The sequence below is a fragment of the Scyliorhinus torazame genome, chromosome 2, assembly GCF_047496885.1.
Source record: "Scyliorhinus torazame isolate Kashiwa2021f chromosome 2, sScyTor2.1, whole genome shotgun sequence".
Taxonomy (NCBI): Eukaryota; Metazoa; Chordata; class Chondrichthyes; order Carcharhiniformes; family Scyliorhinidae; genus Scyliorhinus; species Scyliorhinus torazame.
Window position 1 is genome coordinate 267567067 of NC_092708.1, and position 21083 is coordinate 267588149.

Consider the following 21083-nt stretch of genomic DNA (forward strand, 5'->3'; position numbering starts at 1 on the left):
CTAGCCAGTAACATTAGGAATGATAGTAAAAGTTTCTTTAAATACATTAAAAACAAACGGGAGGCAAAAGTTGACATTGGGCCGCTCCAAAATGACGCTGGTAATTTTGTGATGGGAGACAAGGAAATAGCTGAGGAACTAAATAAGTACTTTGCGTCAGTCTTCACAGTAGAAGACATGAGTAATATCCCAACAATTCCGGAGAGTCAGGGGGCAGAGTTGAATATGGTAGCCATCACAAAGGAGAAAGTGCTAGAGAGACTAAGAGGTCTAAAAATTGATAAATCTCGGGGCCCAGATGGGCTACATCCTAGAGTTCTAAAGGAGATAGCTGAAGAAATAGTGGCGGCGTTAGTTATGATCTTTCAAAAGTCACTGGAGTCAGGGAAAGTCCCAGAGGATTGGAAAATCGCTGTTGTAACCCCCCTGTTCATGAAGGGAACAAGGAAAAAGATGGAAAATTATAGGCCAATTAGCCTAACCTCGGTTGTTGGCAAGATTCTAGAATCCATTGTTAAGGATGAGATTTCTAAATTCTTGGAAGTGCAGGGTCGGATTAGGACAAGTCAGCATGGATTTAGTAAGGGGAGGTCGTGCCTGACAAACCTGTTAGAGTTCTTTGAAGAGATAACAAATAGGTTAGACCAAGGAGAGCCAATGGATGTTATCTATCTTGACTTCCAAAAGGCCTTTGATAAGGTGCCTCACGGGAGACTGCTGAGTAAAATAAGGGCCCATGGTAATCGAGGCAAGGTACTAACATGGACTGACGATTGGCTGTCAGGCAGAAGGCAGAGAGTTGGGATAAAAGGTTCTTTTTCGGAATGGCAACCGGTGACGAGTGGTGTCCTGCAGGGTTCAGTGTTGGGGCCACAGCTGTTCTCTTTATATATTAACGATCTAGATGACGGGACTGGGGGCATTCTGGCTAGGTTTGCCGATGATACAAAGATAGGTGGAGGGGCAGGTAGTATGGAGGAGGTGGGGAGGCTGCAGAAAGATTTAGACAGTTTAGGAGAGTGGTCCAAGAAATGGCTGATGAAATTCAACGTGGGCAAGTGCGAGGTCTTGCACTTTGGAAAAAAGAATAGAGGCATGGACTATTTTCTAAACGGTGACAAAATTCATAATGCTGAAGTGCAAAGGGACTTGGGAGTCCTAGTCCAGGATTCTCTAAAGGTAAACTTGCAGGTTGAGTCCGTAATTAAGAAAGCAAATGCAATGTTGTCATTCATCTCAAGAGGCTTGGAATATAAAAGCAGGGATGTACTTCTGAAGCTTTATAAAGCATTAGTTCGGCCCCATTTAGAATACTGTGAGCAATTTTGGGCCCCACACCTCAGGAAGGACATACTGGCACTGGAGCGGGTCCAGCGGAGATTCACACGGATGATCCCAGGAATGGTAGGCCTAACATACGATGAACGTCTGAGGATCCTGGGATTATATTCACTGGAGTTTAGGAGGTTGAGGGGAGATCTAATAGAAACTTACAAGATAATGAATGGCTTAGATAGGGTGGATGTAGGGAAGTTGTTTCCATTAGCAGGGGAGACTAGGACCCGGGGGCACAGCCCTAGAATAAAAGGGAGTCACTTTAGAACAGAGATGAGGAATAATTTCTTCAGCCAGAGAGTGGTGGGTCTGTGGAATTCATTGCCACAGAGGGCGGTGGAGGCCGGGACGTTGAGTGTCTTTAAGACAGAAGTTGGTAAATTCTTGATTTCTCGAGGAATTAAGGGCTATGGAGAGAGAGCGGGTAAATGGAGTTGAAATCAGCCATGATTGAATGGTGGAGTGGACTCGATGGGCCGAATGGCCTTACTTCCGCTCCTATGTCTTATGGTCTTATAGAAGTATCAGACCTCCAGCATCTGCAGCATTTTGTTTTTATAGGTGTGACAATATAGTTCCAAGTCAGGATGGTGTGTGACATGCAGGTGGTGGCATTCCCATTTACCTGCTGCTCTTTCTAGGCGGTAGAGGTAGCGGGTTTGTTAGGTGCTGTTAAAGGAGGCTTGGCAAGTTGCTGCAGAGCATCTTGTGGACGTACATACGACAACCATAGTGCATCAATGATGGATGAAGTGAATGCTTAAGGTGGTGGATCGGGGTCCTGATCAAGTGGGCTGCTTTGTTCTAGATGGCATTGAGCTTAGAGTGTTGTTGGAACTGCACTCACCCAGGCAAGTGGAGAATATTCCATCACACTCCTTCCTGACTTGTGCCTTATAGATGGTGGACAGGCTTTGGGCAGTCAGGAGGCGTTACCTGATGCAGAATTCCAAACCACTGAACTGCTCAAAAAGGCAGTATTTAAGCTCCATATTGGGACCAAGGACATAACGAAGTCTGGAGCCGAGTGGTCTTGCAGAACTGAGTAAGTACCACATGATAGTACTGTCAACGACACCTTCCATCACTTTGAGAGTAGTCTAATTGTTTGTAATTTGGGTCAATTGAATTTATCCTGCTTGTGTGAACAATCTTCCGAATTGTCAAGTCGATAACATGTTCTAATTGTCATGTAACAGCTTGGCTCTTAGTTCTCGAGCACATGTCTTCAGTGCTATTGCCGGGGTGTTATGGGCGGTACAGTAAGCACAGTGGTTAGCACTGTTGCTTCACAGCGCCAGGGTCCCGTGTTTCATTCCCGCTTGGGTCACTGTCTGTGTGGAGTCTGCATGTGCTCCCTGTGTCTGTGTGGGTTTTCTCCAGGTGCTCCGGTTTCCTCCCACAAGTCCCGAAAGAAGTTCTTGTTAGGTGAATTGGATATTCTGAATTCTCCCTCTGTGTATCCGAACAGGCGCCGGAATGTGTAGTGATTTAATACAACAGAATAGTTTGCTTGACCATCAGAGGGTATTCAGTATTTCAGAAGATTCAACCGCATTATTGAGAGTCTGCAGTCACATGTTGGCCAGACTGGGTGAGAATGGCAGATTCTCCTCGCTGAAGGACATTAGTGAACCAGATAGGTTTGTATAATAACCTAATAATTGCATGGTTGCTATAATGGAGGCTAGCGTATTATGGATTTATCAATTACTTGAATTTAAATTCCACCAGTTGCCTTGGTGCATGGAAAGGGAGGGCAGGGTAGGGCAGCTCAGGTTCTTCAGCATGGACCCTCCCTGTAGCATAACCTCAGAAGGGGGGGGGGGAATGTTCCTGATTGCACAGACTTGAAAAACATTCATGACTTCTCAGCTGCTGAAGCAGACCATGTCCATATGTACCAGGACCTGCACAGCAATCAGGCTTTGGCTTCTATAAAGCAAGTAACATTTGCACCATACAAATACTGGACAATGACTATCGCCAACAAGAGCGAATTTAACAGTTCCCCTTTGAAATTCAATGGCAATACCATCACTGAATCCCCAACCAACAACATCCTGGGGTTACCATTAACCAGAAATGGAACTGAACCAGCCATACAAATACTGTGGCTACAATAGCAGGTAAGAGGCTGGGAATTCTGCGGCTAGGAAATTGCCTCCTGACCCTCCAAAGCCTGACCACCATCAACAATGCAGAGAGTGTAATGGAATACTCTCCACTTGCCTGGATGCGGCAGCTCCAACAACACAAGAAACTCAACAGCATCCAGGGCAAAGCAGCCTGTTTGATTCGTACCCAATACCTTAAACATTCACTTCCCAACGAACGGGGCTGCGGTGTATGTTATACATAAGATACATAAAAGATAGGAGCAGGAGGAGGTCTTTTGGCCCTTCCAGCCTGCTCCGCCATTCATCATGATCATGCTGATCACCCTACTCAATAGCCTAATCCTGCTTTCTCCCCATAGCCTTTGATCCCATTCTCCCCAAGTGCTATATCCAGCCGCCTCTTGAATATATTCAATGTTTTAGCATCAACTACTTCCTGTGGTAATGAATTCCACAGGCTCACCACTCTTTGGGTGAAGAAATGTCTCCTCATCTCTGTCCAAAATGGTTTACTCTGAATCCTCAGACAGTGACCCCTGGTTCTGGACACACCCACCATCGGGAACATCCTCCCTGCATCTACCCTAGTCCTGTCTAGTCCTGTTAGAATTTTATAAGTCTCTATGAGATTCCCCCCTCATTCTTCTGAACTCCAGCGGGAACAATCCCAACCTACCTAGTCCTGTATAATTGCAGCAACACATCCCTGCTTCTATACTCGAAACCTCTCGCAATGAAGGCCAACATACCATTAGCTTTCTTTACCGCCTGCTGCACCTGCATACATACCTTCAGCGACTGGTGCACAAGGACACCCAGGTCCCGCTGCACACTCGACTCTCCCAATTTCCCAACCATTCAGGTAGTAATCTGCCTTCCTGTTTTTGCTTCCAAAGCAAATAACCTCACACTTATCCAAATTATACTGCATCTGTCACCGATTTCCCCACTCGCCCAACCTGTCCAGATCATGCTGTAGGATCCCTGCATCCTCGTCACAGTTCACTCTCCCACCTAACTTTGTATCATCTGCAAACTTTTGAGATGTTACATTTTGTTCCCTCATCCAAATCATTAATATATATTGTGAATAGCTGGGGTCCCAGCACCGATCCCTGTGGCACCCCACTAGTTACTGCCTGCCAATTTGAAACGGACCCATTAATTCCTACTCTTGGTTTCCTCTCTGCCAACCTGTTTTAATTTAATGCTTTAATTTTGCATGGCAGATCTCGCCTAGACTCCTTCAACAGCACCTTCCTAACTCACGACCTCTACCATCTGGAAGACGCATGGGAACACCATAGATCATAGAATTTACAGTGGGGAAGGAGGCCATTCAGCCCATCGAGTCTGCATGGGCCCTTGGAAAGAGCACCCTACCTAAGCCCACACATCAACCCTACCCAGTAACCCCACCTAACCTTTTTGGACACTAAGGGCAATTTAGCATGGCCAATCCACCTAACCTGCACATCTTTGGACTGTGGGAAGAAACCCACGCAGACACGGGGAGAAAGCGTAAAATCCGCCCAGACTGTGACCCAAGCCGGGAATCGAACCTGGGGCCCTAGAGCTGTGAAGTAACTGTGCTAATCACTGTGCTACCGTGCCCCCCAGCATAGATGTAATGGGCCGAAGGGTCGTTTCTGTGCTGTAGACCTCCATAACCACCACCTGCAAGTTCTCCTCCAAGCCACACACCATCCTGACTTGAAATTACATCACTGCTCCTTTACTGCAGCTGGATCAAAATCCTGGCACTCGCTCCCTAACAGGACTGTGGTGTACCTGCACAACATGAACTGCAGCAGTTCAAATAGGCAGTTCACTACCACCTTCCCAAAGACAATTAAGGATTAGCAACAAATTCTGACTTGGCCAGCAATGCGCACATTCCAATAAATAATTGCAAATAAAAAAACCTGCCGAATTCCAGGTTTTCATTTTGGGTTGTAAATTATAACGCCCATGAGGTTATGATGAAGAATCATTTAAGAAATTGTTTTTTTCCATGAAGACAACACAGATTATAGAGTGATTTGACTGAAATGTTTCGATTGATGGAAAAATGGGGCATGGTTGTTAGAAGCAGAATGTTTTGAGCAGTTGAGTTTATACAGAAGGGCTTGAGATTTAAAATCAAATGTAAAAGAGATTTACAGAGAGGAGAAACATGGTCAGAGAGCTGTGAGACTGCTGAATTTAATAGTTGAAGCAGAAACCATGTCAATATTTATTACTAGACTGGATAAGTAATTGAAGGAAAAGGGAATTAATTGACTAAGGAACAGGGTAAACATAATCAGGATTATTTATTCATGTAATATATTCATATATAACCCCGCTATTCAAAAAGGGAGATGGAGAGAAAACAGGGAACTATAGACCAGTGAGCCTAACTTCAGCAGTAGGGAAGTTGTAAATGTAAATAATCGTTATTGTCACAAGTAGGCTTACATTAACACTGCAATGAAGTTACTGTGAAAATCCCCTAGTCGCCACATTCTGGCGCCTGTTCGGATACAGAGGGAGAATTCAGAATTCTCAAGCTGGCCTTGTTCTGCATCACTAACCAGTTGTCTAGCCTACGGAGCTGAACCAGCCCGCAGGCTATCATCAAAGGTTTCATAGCACATCATTTGGAAAGCAGCGGTGTAATCAGACAAAGTCAGCATGGGTTTACAAAAGGGAAATCATGCTTGATAAACCTACTAGAATTCTTTGAAGGTGCTACTAGTAGAGTTGACCAGGGAGACCCGGTGGATGTGGTTTATTTCGACTTTCAGAAGGTTTTTGACAAGATCTCGCATAGCAGATTAATATGTAAAGTTAAAGAGCATGGGATTATGGGTAGGGTCTTGAGATGGATAGAAAGCTGCTTAGTAGACAGGAAACAAAAGTTGGCATAAATGGGTCTATTTCGATTGGCAGGCAGTGACTAGTGGCATACCACAGGGATCTATGCTAGGACCCCAACTATTCACATCATATATAAATGATTTGGACAAGGAAACTAAATGTATTATCTCCAGAATGGCAGATGAAAGGGTGAGCTGTGATGAGGATGCAGAGGTGCTTCAGCGGGATTTGGACAGGCAGAGTGAGTGAACATCTGCATGGCAGATGCAGTAATGTGGATGCATCATATAATTTACAGAGCAGGAGGCCATTCGGCCCATCGAGTCCGCACCGGCCCTTGGAAAGAGCACCCTACCTTAGCCTACACCACTGCCCCATCCCCATAACCTAGCAATCCCATCCAACCTTTTTGGACACTAAGGGCACCTAACTTTGGACACCTAACCTGCACTTTGGACTGCGGGAGGAAACCGGAATATACGGAGGGAACACACGCAGACACAGGGAGAAAGTGTAAACTCTGCACAGACAGTGACCCAAGCCGGAAACCAAACCTGGGACCCTGGAGCTGTGAAGCAACTATGCTACTGTGCCCCCTAAATGTGAGGTTGTCCGCTTTAATAGCAAAAATACTGTAATGACCTCCAATTGGCATTATTGGTTGGCCAATTGGAGTATGAGCTCCCTCAATGATAGCTCATTGAGGGGGCCCATATAAGCACCTGTGGAGGCTTTGTGAGGCAGTCTTAAATTGACTGGAATGCTAGCAGCACTGTTTGGAACTGCTCTTGTATATAGTTATTGCAAATAAATACTGGTGTGGTGACGGAACCCCTGCCTCCTGTGGATTATTACAGTGGCGACGAGGTAAACAAAGAACCTTGTGGAGACCAGCTGGCGCACTCGGAGGGTAAGCCTTGCTCTTTCAAAAGTGCCGCTTTTTGGGAAGTTAGATGCATTCGACCCGACTATTGAGGACTGGTCCCTGTATGTGGAGAGAATGTGTTACTTCTTCCAGGCCAACGAGATAACGGAGGATGGAAGGAAACGGGTTATACTGCTTTCGGTGTGCGGACCCTCAGCCTTCGCCATTATACGTAGTCTAACCTATCCAGATACGCCGGACACAACACCTTTCCAAGAATTAACAAAATTGGTGGAAGAGCACTATGACCCAAAACCACACCTCATTTTGCGTAGGTACAGATTCTACACAACGAAGCGGGAAGACCGAGGCAGTCACGAATTTCTTGACCCGCCTGAGAAGGCTGGCGGAAAAATGTGAGTTCGGCCCGACGCTAAATGAAATGCTTCAGGACCGGTTAGTGTGTGGCATAAACGACCTGGCAATACAGAAGCACCTGTTGGCGGAAACACAGCTAGACTGCAGGCGGGCGTTACAGCTCGCACTGTCCCGAGAAAAGGCAGCAAGTGGGGCGCAGGAACTACAGGGCACGCCAATGGAGGTAGATACCTGGGAAAGGGACTACCACAACGGGTCCAGCTACCAGGTAGCCACCCTCAGGAAAAGCCTGAGGAATAGAGGGCCAAAGGAAAACCCCAGAACTGCCCCCAAGTCTGCTAGGACTAACTGGAGACAGAGGGAACTACCGGCTGAGGCTCCCCCAACAGAGAAGGACCGTTTCTGGCACCAGACAGAGTGGGGTAACAGCGACAGAAACCCTAGAAGGAGGTGGCAAAAGAGGAATAGCAGATGGGGACGCAGGGAAGTACACAACCTGGACGCCCCACCGAAGGGGAACAGTTATATAATATTGCGACAAAGAAAGCAGAACCTATTAAGGTTACCCCACGGGTGAACGGTCGGCCGACAATAATGGAAATAGACACGGGTGCGGTCGTATCAGTAATGGGAGTAGCAGCATTTAAGAAAATCAAAGATGGACTCCAGCCACTAACCCTAACAAAAACATCGACAAAACTTAAAACTTACACGGGGGAACCCCTGGAAGTTCTAGGCACAACTCATGTACCCGTGGAATATGACAAACAATTGCTCAGATTACCATTGACGATAGTAGAGGGTTCCGGACCGAACTTAATAGAACAGAACTGGCTGAAAGACCTAAACTTAGATTGGATGAAAATTTTCCAGAGTGGAAGCGGGCAGTTGAGTGGAGTACTCCAAAAATACCCGGAGGTCTTCCAAAAAGCTTTGGGGGAAATTATAGGCGCCAAAGCAACTTTGCACGTGGACCCAGAAGCCCTTCTGAAATTTTGTAAGGCCAGGCCGGTACCTTTTGCATAAAGGAAGAAAGTAGATGTCGAAATACAAAGGTTACGGCGCGACGGCATTATCAGACCAGTACAGTTCCAGAATGGGTAGCGCCGGTGGTACCAATTTTGAAGCCAGACGGCTCGATACGTCTCTGTGGAGATTTCAAACAGACGGTAAACAAATACTGCTGGACAAATACCCGATCCCGAAAATAGACGAACTATATGCCAAATTGGCAGGTGGGCTTTTGTTCACGAAACTGGACATGAGCCACGCCTACCTGCAGTTAAAATTGGACAAGGACTCCCAGAAGTTCGCTACGATCAACACCCTGAAGGGACTTTTTGTTATACTAGGCTACCCTTCGGACTGTCATCAGCCTGCGCTATATTCCAGCGTACGATGGAAAATATTCTGCAGGGACTACCGCAGGTGGCGATTTATTTGGACGATGTCTTAATCACGGGTAGGACAAACAGCGAACACTGGAGGAAGTGCTCAGGTGTTTCGCAAAGGCAGGCGTACGGCTGAAAAGAGAAAAATGTGTTTTTCTGGCCCCACAAGTGACGTACCTGGGATACAAAGTAGACGAGTCGGGCTTACACCCATTGGAAGACAGAGTAAGGGCAATAAAAGAAGCCCCAGCTCCCACCACGGTCCAGGAGCTACGATCATTTCTAGGGTTGGTAACATATTATGGCAAATTTATTGAAAATAGGGCGTCCATCCTAGAATCCCTCCACCAGCTACTAAAAAAGGGACAAGAATGGAAATGGTCCGCCCGCCAAAACCGAGCATTTAGGGACATTAAGGAACAGCTGTCATCCGAAAATGTCCTAGAGCATTACGACCCAAGGAAGGAGTTGGTGGTCACGTGTGACGCATCACCTTGCGGGGTAGGAGCAGTCTTAGCCCATAAAGGAAGGAATGGGGAAGAACGGCCAATAGCCTATGCTTCGAGGACCGTGGCGATGGCTGAGAGAAAGTACACCCAAATCGTGAAGGAAGGACTGGCGGTGATATTTGCAGTAAAAAAAATTTCATCAGTATATGTACGGGCGGAAATTCACCATAGTGACGGACCATAAGCCGTTATTAGAGTTATTAAAAGAAGACAAATCAATACCCCCGATTGCATCAGCTAGAATCCAACGCTGGGCGTTGCTACTGGCGGCGTATAGATACGTTCTGGAGCACAGACCGGGAACGCGAGTAGCAAATGCAGGTGCCTTGAGCAGACTTCCCCTCCCAGACACCCCGCCGCTAATACCAAAAGTAGAGGAGACAGTAATGACTCTAAATTTTTTGGACACCCTACCAGTGGACGCACAACATATTCGGTTGTGGATGCAAAAAGACCCAGTTTTAGCCAAGATGAAGCATTTACTGCTAACAAGGGAACTGGAGAGACCAGTGGAGCCCCAGATGCACCCATACTGGAGCAGAAGGGACCAAATAACCGTAGAAGACGGTATCCTATTATGGGGAGCCCGGGTAATAGTCCCAGCTGAGGGCCGTCGGGCAATCTTAACCGAGTTACATCACAGACACCCAGGGGTGTCTAAAATGAAGATGCTAGCTCGAAGCTACATTTGGTGGCCAGGATTGGACACAGACATAGCAGCCTTGGTACGTCGGTGCCAGGAGTGCCAACAGGGATAAAGAGTGCCACCAGCTGCGCCATTGCACCTGTGGGAATGGCCAGGCAGACCGTGGACTCGCCTGCATATTGACCACGCCGGCCCTTTCATGGACTTAATGTTTTTGGTGATAGTGGACGCCCACTTCAAATGGTTGGATGTCCACCGGATAAACGCAGCAAGCACAGCATCGACAATTGAAAAGCTCAGGGCCTCGTTTGCAACACAGGGACTTCCGGAGGTATTGGTGTCGGACAACGGAACGGCATTCACAAGTGGGGAATTTGGAAAATTCCTAAAGGGTAACGGAGTCCACCACATCAAAACGGCCCCTTACCATCCAGCGTCCAACGGCCTGGCAGAGAGAGCGGTCCAGACACTAAAAGCAGGACTCAAGAAGCAGCCGGTAGCGTCAATGGACACACAGCTCTCCCGCTGGCTGTTTGATTACAGGACCACAGCGCATTCCACAACGGGCATACCACCAGCTGAACTCTTAACGGGAAGGCGGCTGCGAACGAGGCTGAGTCTCCTTTTCCCAACTTTAACGGGGAAAGTGGAGAAACAACAGGAGGTCCAATACAGGGGGCATGATAATAGTCGGCAGCAGAGACATTTCCAGGTGGGGGCACCAGTTTGGGTCAAGAATTATGGGAATGGACCAACGTGGGTCAAAGGCCCGGTAGAGTCCCAAACAGGGCCCATATCATACGAAGTTTCGATAGGAGGTAAGGTGCTGAAGAAACACCTAGACCAAATAAGGGCAGCGGAACCACACCTGGAGGCAGGCAAAGCAGGACCGCCTCAAGCGGGGATAGCCCAGACGGGAAAGATACCCACACCCCAGCCCCGAGCAATTTCTCCAGACCCCGTCATCCAGTCGTCCGGGTCGGAGATGGACACGTTCGACAGGGCCGCCGCGACACCTCTCCCCGAGGAGGAGGAAGTACAACTTCCAAGGAGGTCGTCAAGGAAAAAGACGGGCACCTATAAGGTACACCCCACCCACGTCGGAGAACGACCCGGTGGACGACACAGAGGTGACAGATCTGGACAGGAGGAGCAGGAAGATGCTCAGAGGAATGCCAGCTTAAATTGACTGGAATGCTAGCAGCATTGTTTGGAGCTGCTCTTGTATATAGTTATTGCAAATAAATACTGGTGTAGTGACGGAATCCCTGCCTCCTGTGGATTATTACAAATACAAAGGCAGATTATGATTTCATTGGTTGCAAATTGAGAGATGGATACTCAGCGAGATATTGGTGTCCTCATAGAATTTCGAATTTACAGTGCAGACGGAGGCCATTCAGCCCATCGAGTCTGCACCGGCCCTTGGAAAGAGCACCCCACTTAAGTCCCACACCTCCACCCTATCGCCTTTATCCCCACTTACCCTTTCTTTTTTTGGACACTAAGGGCAATTTAGAGTGGCCAATCCACCTAACGTGCACATCTTTGGCCTATGGGAGGAAACCGGAGCACCCGGAGGAAACCCACACACACACGGGGAGAACGTGCAGACTCCATACAGACAGTGACCCAAGCCGGGAATCAAACCTGGGACCCTGGATCTGTGAAGCAACTGTGCTAACCACTAAGCTACCGTCCTGTTGCATCAGTCGCTGAAAGTAAGCGCGCAGGTACAGCATGAAGGCAAATGGGATGTTGGCTTTCATGGCAAAGAATTGAGTATAGGAATAGGGATGCTTTACTGCAATTGTATAAGGTGTTGGTGAGACCACACCTGGAGTATTGTGTGCAGTTTTGGTGTCCTTATCTGAGGAAGGATGATCTTGCTATGGAGGGACTGCAGCAAAGGTTTATCAGGCTGATTCCTGGGATAGCAGGACTGTCTTATGAGGATAGACTAAGTCGGTTAGGATTATATTCATTGGGTGTTTAGAAGAGTGAGCGGGGATCTCATAATAACTTATAAAATTCTAACATGATTACATAGGGTAGATTCAGAAAGAATGTTCCATATGGTGGGGGAGTCCAAAACTAGGGGTCATAGTTTGAGGAGGAGAAACATTTTCATCCAGGGGGTAGTGAATCTGTGGAATGTAGTTGAGGCCAAAACATTGTGTAATTTCAAAAAGTAATTAGATATAGCTCTTGGGGCTAAAGGAATCAAGGGATATGGGGGGACGGTGGGATCAGGGTATTGAACTAGATCATAATGAATGTCGGAGCAGGTTCAAAGGGCTGAATGGCTTCCTCCTGCTTCTATTTACTATGTATGTCTGTGTATGTGGAGGGCAAGCACCAAATCAAATAGATTGAGCTGAATGGCCTGTTTCCATGGTGTAACTTGGATGCATTTATACCTAAAGCAAACTTTATACCTTACTGAATAAACACTATTTTACGACCAACATAAATCCACCTGTCATGAGAATGTCGCTTTAAGAAATGGTTAGCTGCTCATGTTACTGCAGTGATGTCAGAGTGTGGGTGGAACCGAGCTCTGGTTCTGCTTTTTAGTTTCACTTTGAGAAAAAGCTTGGGTGTGTCTCTGACTTTTTGGGTTCGTTTTTCAGTGTGTTGCAGCTGAGGTCAGCCAAAGCAGCTGTACTGCTGTTCTCTGCCATGAAGGACTATCTCAATCATTTGTGAATTCAGAATTATAAATGTTTTCAGTATTGAATGTAAACTCTGATGTGCTTCTGTTTAAAGGTTTGTTAAGTCTTCTGGGTGTTAAAAGAACAGCTTAAAGGATTACTTGGTGCTGTATTCTTTGGGAGTTATCTTTGAATTAATGGTTGCTAAGATATTCACTGTTTGTTTTAAAAAGGTTAACTTGAGTTCATAGAATAAACATTGGTTTGTTTTTAAAAATACTTTTCCATTTCTGCTGAACCACACCTGTAGAGTGGGCCGTGTGCTCCCCATACCACAATCTATTAAAAGTTGTGGGTCAGGTGAACTCCATGATACACTTTGGGGTTCTCTAAACCCTGGCCCATAACACACCTCACAAAAACTTTGAAGTGGTGTGCCAAAGAAAAAAAATCAGGATCCACGTTTTATTTTTCAAATTAGCAAGATTAGTTTGTGATAAGTTGTATATTAATTCTAGATACAACAGTCAATTCCTTCTCTCACACACCCAGCCTCTCTTCCCATAAAAAATTACACCGTTCCCTGTCCTCTGCCAAACGGAAAATTACTGGATGCATTCATTTCCATCACCGTACCTGCATCTTTTTTACGTTGGGAAAATCACCAGCTGAGATATTGTGTTCCTGCTGGAGTGTGAAATATATCTCCGGAAGTCTACTTATCATCTCCTTTTTCTTTACTTCTTTCCCAAACATTGCTGGCATCTCCTTTTTCAGGTAACTGATTATGTAGGCATGAACCTGAAAAGCAATACAGTTAATGTTTAGAAAAACATTAAACACCCTCAGTGTATTCTTCATATGCATCTATTGTATATTAATAAATTTACATCTATACACTTCCTGTCTATAAACTTTACTTCCTTTGTTAATGCTATGGTCACCCTTTTGAATCAACATTTACATTACAACTTGTCCCATTTACAATGGAAACTGTCTTTGTAAATTTGTCACATGTTTCTACCTCCCGCCAGTGGTTCAGTTCTGACCCTCCCAGCCCTTCAACCCAAAGCTCAGAACAAACTCCTCCATTCCTTTTTTGAAATACAAATTTAGAGTACCCAATTCTTTTTTTCCCAATTAAGGAGCAATTTAGTATGCCTTTGGGTTGTGGGGGTGAGACCCACACAAACATGGGGAGAATGTGCAAACCCCACACGGACCGTGACCAGGGGCCGGGATCGAACCCGGGTCCTCAGCCCCGTGAGGCAGTCGTGCTAAAACTCCTCTATTCCAATTGAGTTTCTTTCTCCGTTATGCACATTATTCAAGAGTTTCTATTTAACTGTAAACAAATAATTAAAATTGTCAAAATTTGTACTTGCAGCAATAAGAACATTATGTTTGACTTTTAAAATGCTGGATGAATTCTGTCTCCATGACCTGACCCAACTATCACATTGTCCTACAACCCCACTTCATCTTAGTTTTAATTTCCCACATGCAATGTCACAGGATATTATGAAAGATCTTGCAGAGGATGTTCACAAGTTGTCAACTAAGCTTATGCTCATTTGTCATTTGCAATGGCTATGGTTGACATTTATAGCTGAAACTGTCTAAGACTACACGTCAATTGTATTTCATTGGCTACAAAGCCTCGAGCACCTAAAAATATGAAGTGTTTACACAAACTTCCACATTAGGTATTTCCTGTCATTAATTGGTGCTGCAATGCTCCCTGCTGAGGTCTGTTCATCTACTTTTAATGTCGCAAGACTTCCCACAAGTTTTTGCTGTTTCTCAAATTCTGTGCCGGTGTTCTTGCTGAACTTTGTATCTCTGGCCCCACCACACTGTCAATATTTAAAAATATGTCTCCCTTCAGATCTGGCTCCATTCTTCTGCATCACACTCATCTTATTTCCTGCAGCCCAGTATACTATTTAATATCTTGTATTGCCAGATCTGCTCCCTTTACCCCAGGAGGCTACTTCCCACCACCTGAGAATCACCACACCTCAGGCGAGGGGCAAGGTTGAGATGGAGGGCTTTCATGAATAACCTCAGCTGGTACAGGAATTGAACCCATGCTGTTGGCCTTGCTCTGCATCACAAACCAGCTGTCCAGCCAACTGAGCTAAACCCAGTAAACTAGGTGGGTTGGACTGTTAAGAGGTATAAGATGATTTGATAATTTGGATTGCAACTCCATTTGGAGCTCCAAGTGCAGCTCCAAAGCAAATCACTATTTAATATAAGTAACACTCTGTTTCGACCAACTGAGTTAATCCTTTTCAATTGTATAACACAAATATTAATAGATGCGCTGCTCTATTCTCAGAGACCTACTCCAACACCAGAATCTGTTTGAAGATAGTCAAACAGAAATCTGTTCCATTGGGAGAGAACCTTGCTTATTTCCTCTTTACACAAACTCAGTGTTTTGAATTGCCAAACAAAAAATACAGACTGATTCAACCCCACTGAAATTAGCTTTCTATTTACCCTTTGTGTCTTAGCTATTTATCCCCATGGCAACTTCAGATCATTATAGGTATTTCTTGGAACCAGGGGTTACAATCCAATAACTCGTTAATCCTCTTTCAGAATACTGCCCAGCCCACTTTGCTCTTCAAAGGACATTGCACAAAAGAAAATAAAGTTTTTTTCTAGAACATGGGTCATCACAGCAGCAGTTTATTCGAGCAGGGAGCTTGAGATGGATAGCCATCCGTTACATCTTGAAAGGAAAAACTGAATAAATATTTGAATCAGAGGAACATACAGAGCTGAGGGTATGGGGCAGTGAGATTAGTTTTGGATGTTGCATAGACCATAAGTGCAGTAAAATATGGCACAGGTACAAACATTTAAGCTTTGGGCATGGAAAAAGAGATTTGGGGCCATTTGATGAATTCTTCTTAATGATGGATGACGTTTGTGGCCAGGAGTCTGCTACGGTGCCAAATTCAGCCAGAAGATCCAACATCAATTCAGAGTACAGATGTGGATGCAGACTGCAGGTTAGGTATGGACTTCGGAAGATAACATTAAACCCAAATGAATAATCACAGTCAGCCAAAACCATGAAGTCTATAGTGTAAGCTGACAGGAAAGGGAATTACATAAACGCCATGCAACCCATCAGCACAGGTTTATTCTGAGAAATTCTGAACTATTTTCTGTACAATTAAAAGGATAAAAGGAGCAGACATTTCAAATGGGACATGATGCAAATAATTCAGAGTTCAAGGCGCTCATTTCCAAATCAAATACAGCACCATTGCTGTTCCAGACAGCTGTACACTGGAACACAAAGTACATTCCTGACCCCAATGTTTAAATGACCCATGTTCGGACATTTTATCATTTCAGAAAAAACAATGCATTAAAAAACCTCCATCTACTGGTCACTGGAAATGTGACATTAAATTACGGTTTGTATGTTCAAGATGTACAAAAGTTTCCAGCATGGCTGCAGAGCACATCCTGAGGATACAAGTTATATAAATATAACACACCCTTCAGCTTAGGTTACAGCAAGGGCATTTCATGTGTACGGTTTCTGTTGGACTGCTGCACGCTATAGTAAATCCAAAAAAGTAATACTAAATATTTTTGAAATAGAGTGTTACTCATATTAAATTGTGATTTGCTTTGGAGCTGCACTTGCCAAATGGAATTGCAGCAATGACTATAATTAGAAATATCAAATCAATCGTATATGTCTCAACAGTCCATCCCACCTAGTTTACTGGGATCAGTTCATGAATGAGGCTGACCCTGAGTGCACTACTAACAAGTCCATAATACAGTGCTCCTCACAAATGATAAACATGCTGTAATAGTGTGTTGTTCAATCCTACAATGCTTCAATGAGAGTTCAACAGGCAGAAAACTAGAAATGCGTAACTTCTTTGAATTGAAAAGCAGCATCAATTTGGTGAATGCCATGGTAACCTGGTTTCAGGATAGGTTCTACTTTTGATTGATTGATTTATTGTCATATGTACCAAAGTACAGTGAAAAGTATTTTTCTGTGGCCAAGGAAACGTACACAGTACACAAAAAAAATAGTAGGGATAGTTACAGTGGATGCGAAAAAGTACATAGTACATCGACAAATAAATAATTAGTTACAGTATGGAACAAGGGCAAAATAACAAAGCAAATACGACATAAGCAAGAGCAGCAAAGAGCTTTGTGAATAGTGTCTTATAGGGGACAGATCAGTCCAAGGGAGGGTCGTTGAGGAGTCCGGTAACTGTGGGGAAGACAGTGTTCCTAAGTCTGGATGTAAAGGTCTTCAGACTGCTGCATCTTCTGCCTGATGGAAGGGTCGGTAAGAGGGCAAAACCTGGGTGTGAGGGGTCTCTGACAATGCTGTCTGCCTTTCTGAGGCAGCGGGAAGTGTAGATAGAATCAATGGGAGGGTGGCAAGCTTGTTTAATGCGTTGGGCTGAGTTCACCACATTGCAGTTTCTTGCAATCTTGGGCCGAGCAGTTGCCATACCAAGCTGTGATGCAGCCAGATAGGATGCTCTCTATGGCACATCTGTAGAGGTTTGCGAGAGTCGATGCAGACATGCCAAATTTCTTTAGATTCCATTGGAAGTAGAGACATTGTTGGGCTTTCTTAACTGCTGCATCAACATGAATGGACCAGAACAGTCTGTTGGTAATGGTGATCCCCAGAAACTTAAAGCTATCGACTATCTCCACTTCGGAGCCATTTATGAAGATGAGAGTGTGCCATACTACACTTCCTGAAGTCGATGATCAGTTCCTTGGTTTTGCTGGCATTGAGAGAGAGGTTGTTTTCGGTAGACCATGCAACCAAGTGATCTATCTCTCTTCTGTAGTCTGACTCTATTTATCAAGTCCAGGATCCTTTACACTGTACTAACTGCTGTTATTTGTTAACCTGGCCTGCCGCCTTCAAAGATTTGTGCATAAACACTCCAAAGATGTACAATTAATCTGACCATGGATTATAATATAGGAGTAACACCTCCCAAGCTTTTAAATGCTATACATTCTATCACATTGTCATTTTAATTACCTTTACCTTTGAAAGCTAACTTTAATAGCTTATGAACTTGGGCCCCTAAATTGTGATTCATCTACCAACCTCACTACTTACTTATTTAATGATATTCTGTCAAGTGAATGTCCCTTTAAGAAAAGTGTGCTTTATCAAATGGCTGCAGTGATGTAATTGTGTGGGTGGAGCTGGAAGCTCTTTTTGGCTCGGTGTGCTTTAGTTTTGCTTTCAGTTGGAGAGCTGCATTCAAATAAGGTAGAGATCTCTCTCTCTCTCTAAAGAATGTCTCCAGATCACTTGATGATTTCAAAGTAATACCTGTTTCTGTAGAGAATTCAAACCTACTGACTTTGTTAAAAAGTGTTTTGGCTTATGGATGTTGTTAGGAAAGTTACTAAGGGTTACCTATAGAGTACTGTATCTTTTTGGGGGGGGTTATCAGTGTTGGTAGTTGACAAGATGTGTGTTTATAAAATGTTAACTGGATTCATAAAATAAACATAGTTTTGTTTTTAAAATACTTTAGATCTCTGTTGCATCACACCTGTAAAGTGGGCGCTTGTGTTCCCCATAGCCAAAATCTATTCAACGTTGTGGGTCAGGTGAACTCCATGACATACTTTGGTGCTCGCTAAACCATGGCCCATAATAATTCCCATCTACTATTTATATACTTCAATGCTGGTAACTACAGGACAAAGTATTTGAAGACCAGAATCTCAAAACGGAGACTAAAGTCTTAGTTCACCAGGCACCAGTGATCCCTGTGTCCCGATGTGCTTCCGAGATTTGAACAACGTACCAGCAATGTCTTTGCAAGATTCTCCACATTCAGTGGCAAGAAAGGAGACTTAATAGCAGTGTCCTCTCCCAAGCCAATGCCCAACACCAAGGTACGAATCACTCTAAACCAGCTCTGCTGGGTGGCACAAGCTGTTCATATACCTGATACCAGATTCCCAAATCAGCTGCTCTATTTGGAACTCAGTCACCCAAGGCCAGAGGATAGCGGAATCACTTGAGGGATGTCCTCAGAGCATCCCTGAAGAGATCAAACATCCAAGCCGAGTAATGGGAATCTCTAGCTTGTGACTGACCAAAATGGAGGAGGCTCATTTGGGAAGGTACCAAACATAGAGACTTTGTCGGGGACTTGTAAAGGCAAAGTCAAGGCATTAGAAGGAATGCAAACCTCCAAACATCCCATCTACTCAATCATTCTACAAAGGGTAGCACGGTAGCACAAGTGGTTTGCACTGTGGTTTCACAGCGCCACAATCCCAGGTTCGATTCCCCGCTGGGTCACTGTCTGTGTGGAGTCTGCATGTTCCGCTTGTGTCTGAGTGGGTTTCCTCCGGGTGCTCCAGTTTCCTCCCACAGTCCAAAGACGTGCAGGTTAGGTGGATTGGCCATGCTAAATTGCCCTTAGTGACCAAAAAGGTTAAGAGGGTTATTGGGTTACGGGATAGGGTGGAAGTGAGGGCTTAAGTGGATCGGTGCAGACTCGATGGACTGAATGGCCTCCTTCTGCACTGTGTGTTCTAAGTCCAAGACTAAGTCCTGCATGTGGCAGAGCCTGTAGTTTGCACAATGGACTCATCAGCCATCTCTAGTCCCATCAAACCAAAGTAAAAACAAGTCATCCTCGATCCCGAGGGCCTGCCTAAGATGAGGTTACCTACAAAGTACTCTAGATTGTACAACCCACAAATGCTAAACACCAGGATCCTCACCAGGGAAGAAAATACTACATTTACAAATACTTCCCATCTTCAGAGGGTTGGACTGCCTGGAAAAATAACAATCAATGAAATCTAAAAAGGAGGAAATGGGAATGAGAATACATATATTTTGGGATGTTACTGGGACACACCAGGCTTCAACTCTTCTTAAAAACTAAATGTCAAATCAATGACCGTTACCACCATTACATGCCATCCAGGAGTCCACACAAATGAAAGCTAACCATCTAAATAGCTGACAATAAAACACTCAGCACATTTCTCTCTAAAATGTTAACTCTGTTTCTCTCTTCAGATATTCTCAGAATTCTGAATTTGCGTCAGATTCCAGTCATCAGTAATATTTTGCTTTTGCGGTAAACAACTGACAATGCCATTTTTAAATGATCCATTACCAATATTGTAATGAACCAAGCTGGAGATGACTTTAAACCTACCTTTGCAAGCCTGGCTCGTTTGATGAGGTCATTAAGTTTGCGCAGTGCAGCATTCCGAGGTAAACCCTTAATGTCCCTGAAGAGGTCTTCGGTTTCCAACTCAAAAAGTTTCCGATTCTCTGTAATCTGGAGGGGTTTAGACCAGAAGGAGCCGATGTAGACACGTACAACCTCTGGGGTGTCAATCACTTTGCCGAGGGACCACATCAATGCACCATACACCCTCATCAGTTGCTGTGTATCAACTTGGTCTGCTTTGTTCAAGACAACTCTAATTTTGTCATCTTGGCCTTTTAATGCCTTGATAGCCTCGGAAAACTCATCAGATATATCCAACTTGTGAGCATCAAATAACAGGATGATACGGTCAACTCTTTCAGCAAACCATCGCAAAACTTCTGAAAAGTCATAACCTAAAAAAAAATGCAGACAGAAAATTAGTTAAATATTTCTTTCACCTAAAGTAATCAAACAGCTGAGTATGAAAGAAACCCATCATTTTTTCAAACCCTCAGGACTAACATTAATATCTTGCCTTCCTTGCAATACACCCCAAGTTAACTCTATAGGAGGCTGGCTTATCATATTTTCAGTTCCTTCAATTAAAGAAGGCTCACCATCACACATGTAACAAAGAGGACAGCTACATCCAAAATGCATGAGCTGACTATTCTTCAATTATCAATCTCCATTAACAAAGTGCCACTGTCCTGATCTGAACTCAGGTTACAGTTGAAACAATGGCAGAAACACAAAATTATATAAAATTGCATCCCACTCCCGACATTCCCCTTAGGGCGGCACGGTAGCAGTTATGCTTCACAGCACTAGGGTCCCAGGTTCGATTTCCACTTGGATCACTGTCTGTGCATAGTCTGCACGTTCTCAGTAATGGTATGGATTTCCTCCGGGCCCTCCGGTTTCCTCCCACAAGTCCCGAAAGACATGCTGTTAGGTAAATTGAACATTCTGAATTCTCCCTCAGTGTACTCAAACGGGCGCCGGAGTGTGCCGATTAGGGGATTTTCACAGTAACTTCATTGCAGTATTAATGTAAGCCTACTTGTGACAATACTAAAGATTATTTATTTATATCA

At 44.6% G+C, this 21083-nt stretch overlaps 1 protein-coding gene across 1 annotated transcript in view; it reads right to left on the bottom strand.

Annotated features, from left to right (window-relative positions):
* The window catches only part of LOC140398361 (EH domain-containing protein 3-like), a 166752-nt gene that overhangs the window by 37814 nt on the left and 107855 nt on the right, over positions 1–21083 (bottom strand). The window contains exons 4-5 of the mRNA XM_072486965.1: positions 19987–20399; positions 13397–13561 (exon numbers count right to left, since the gene is read on the bottom strand). Of these exons, the coding sequence (XP_072343066.1) occupies positions 13397–13561; positions 19987–20399 (578 nt within the window). The remainder of the gene's footprint in view (positions 1–13396; positions 13562–19986; positions 20400–21083) is intronic.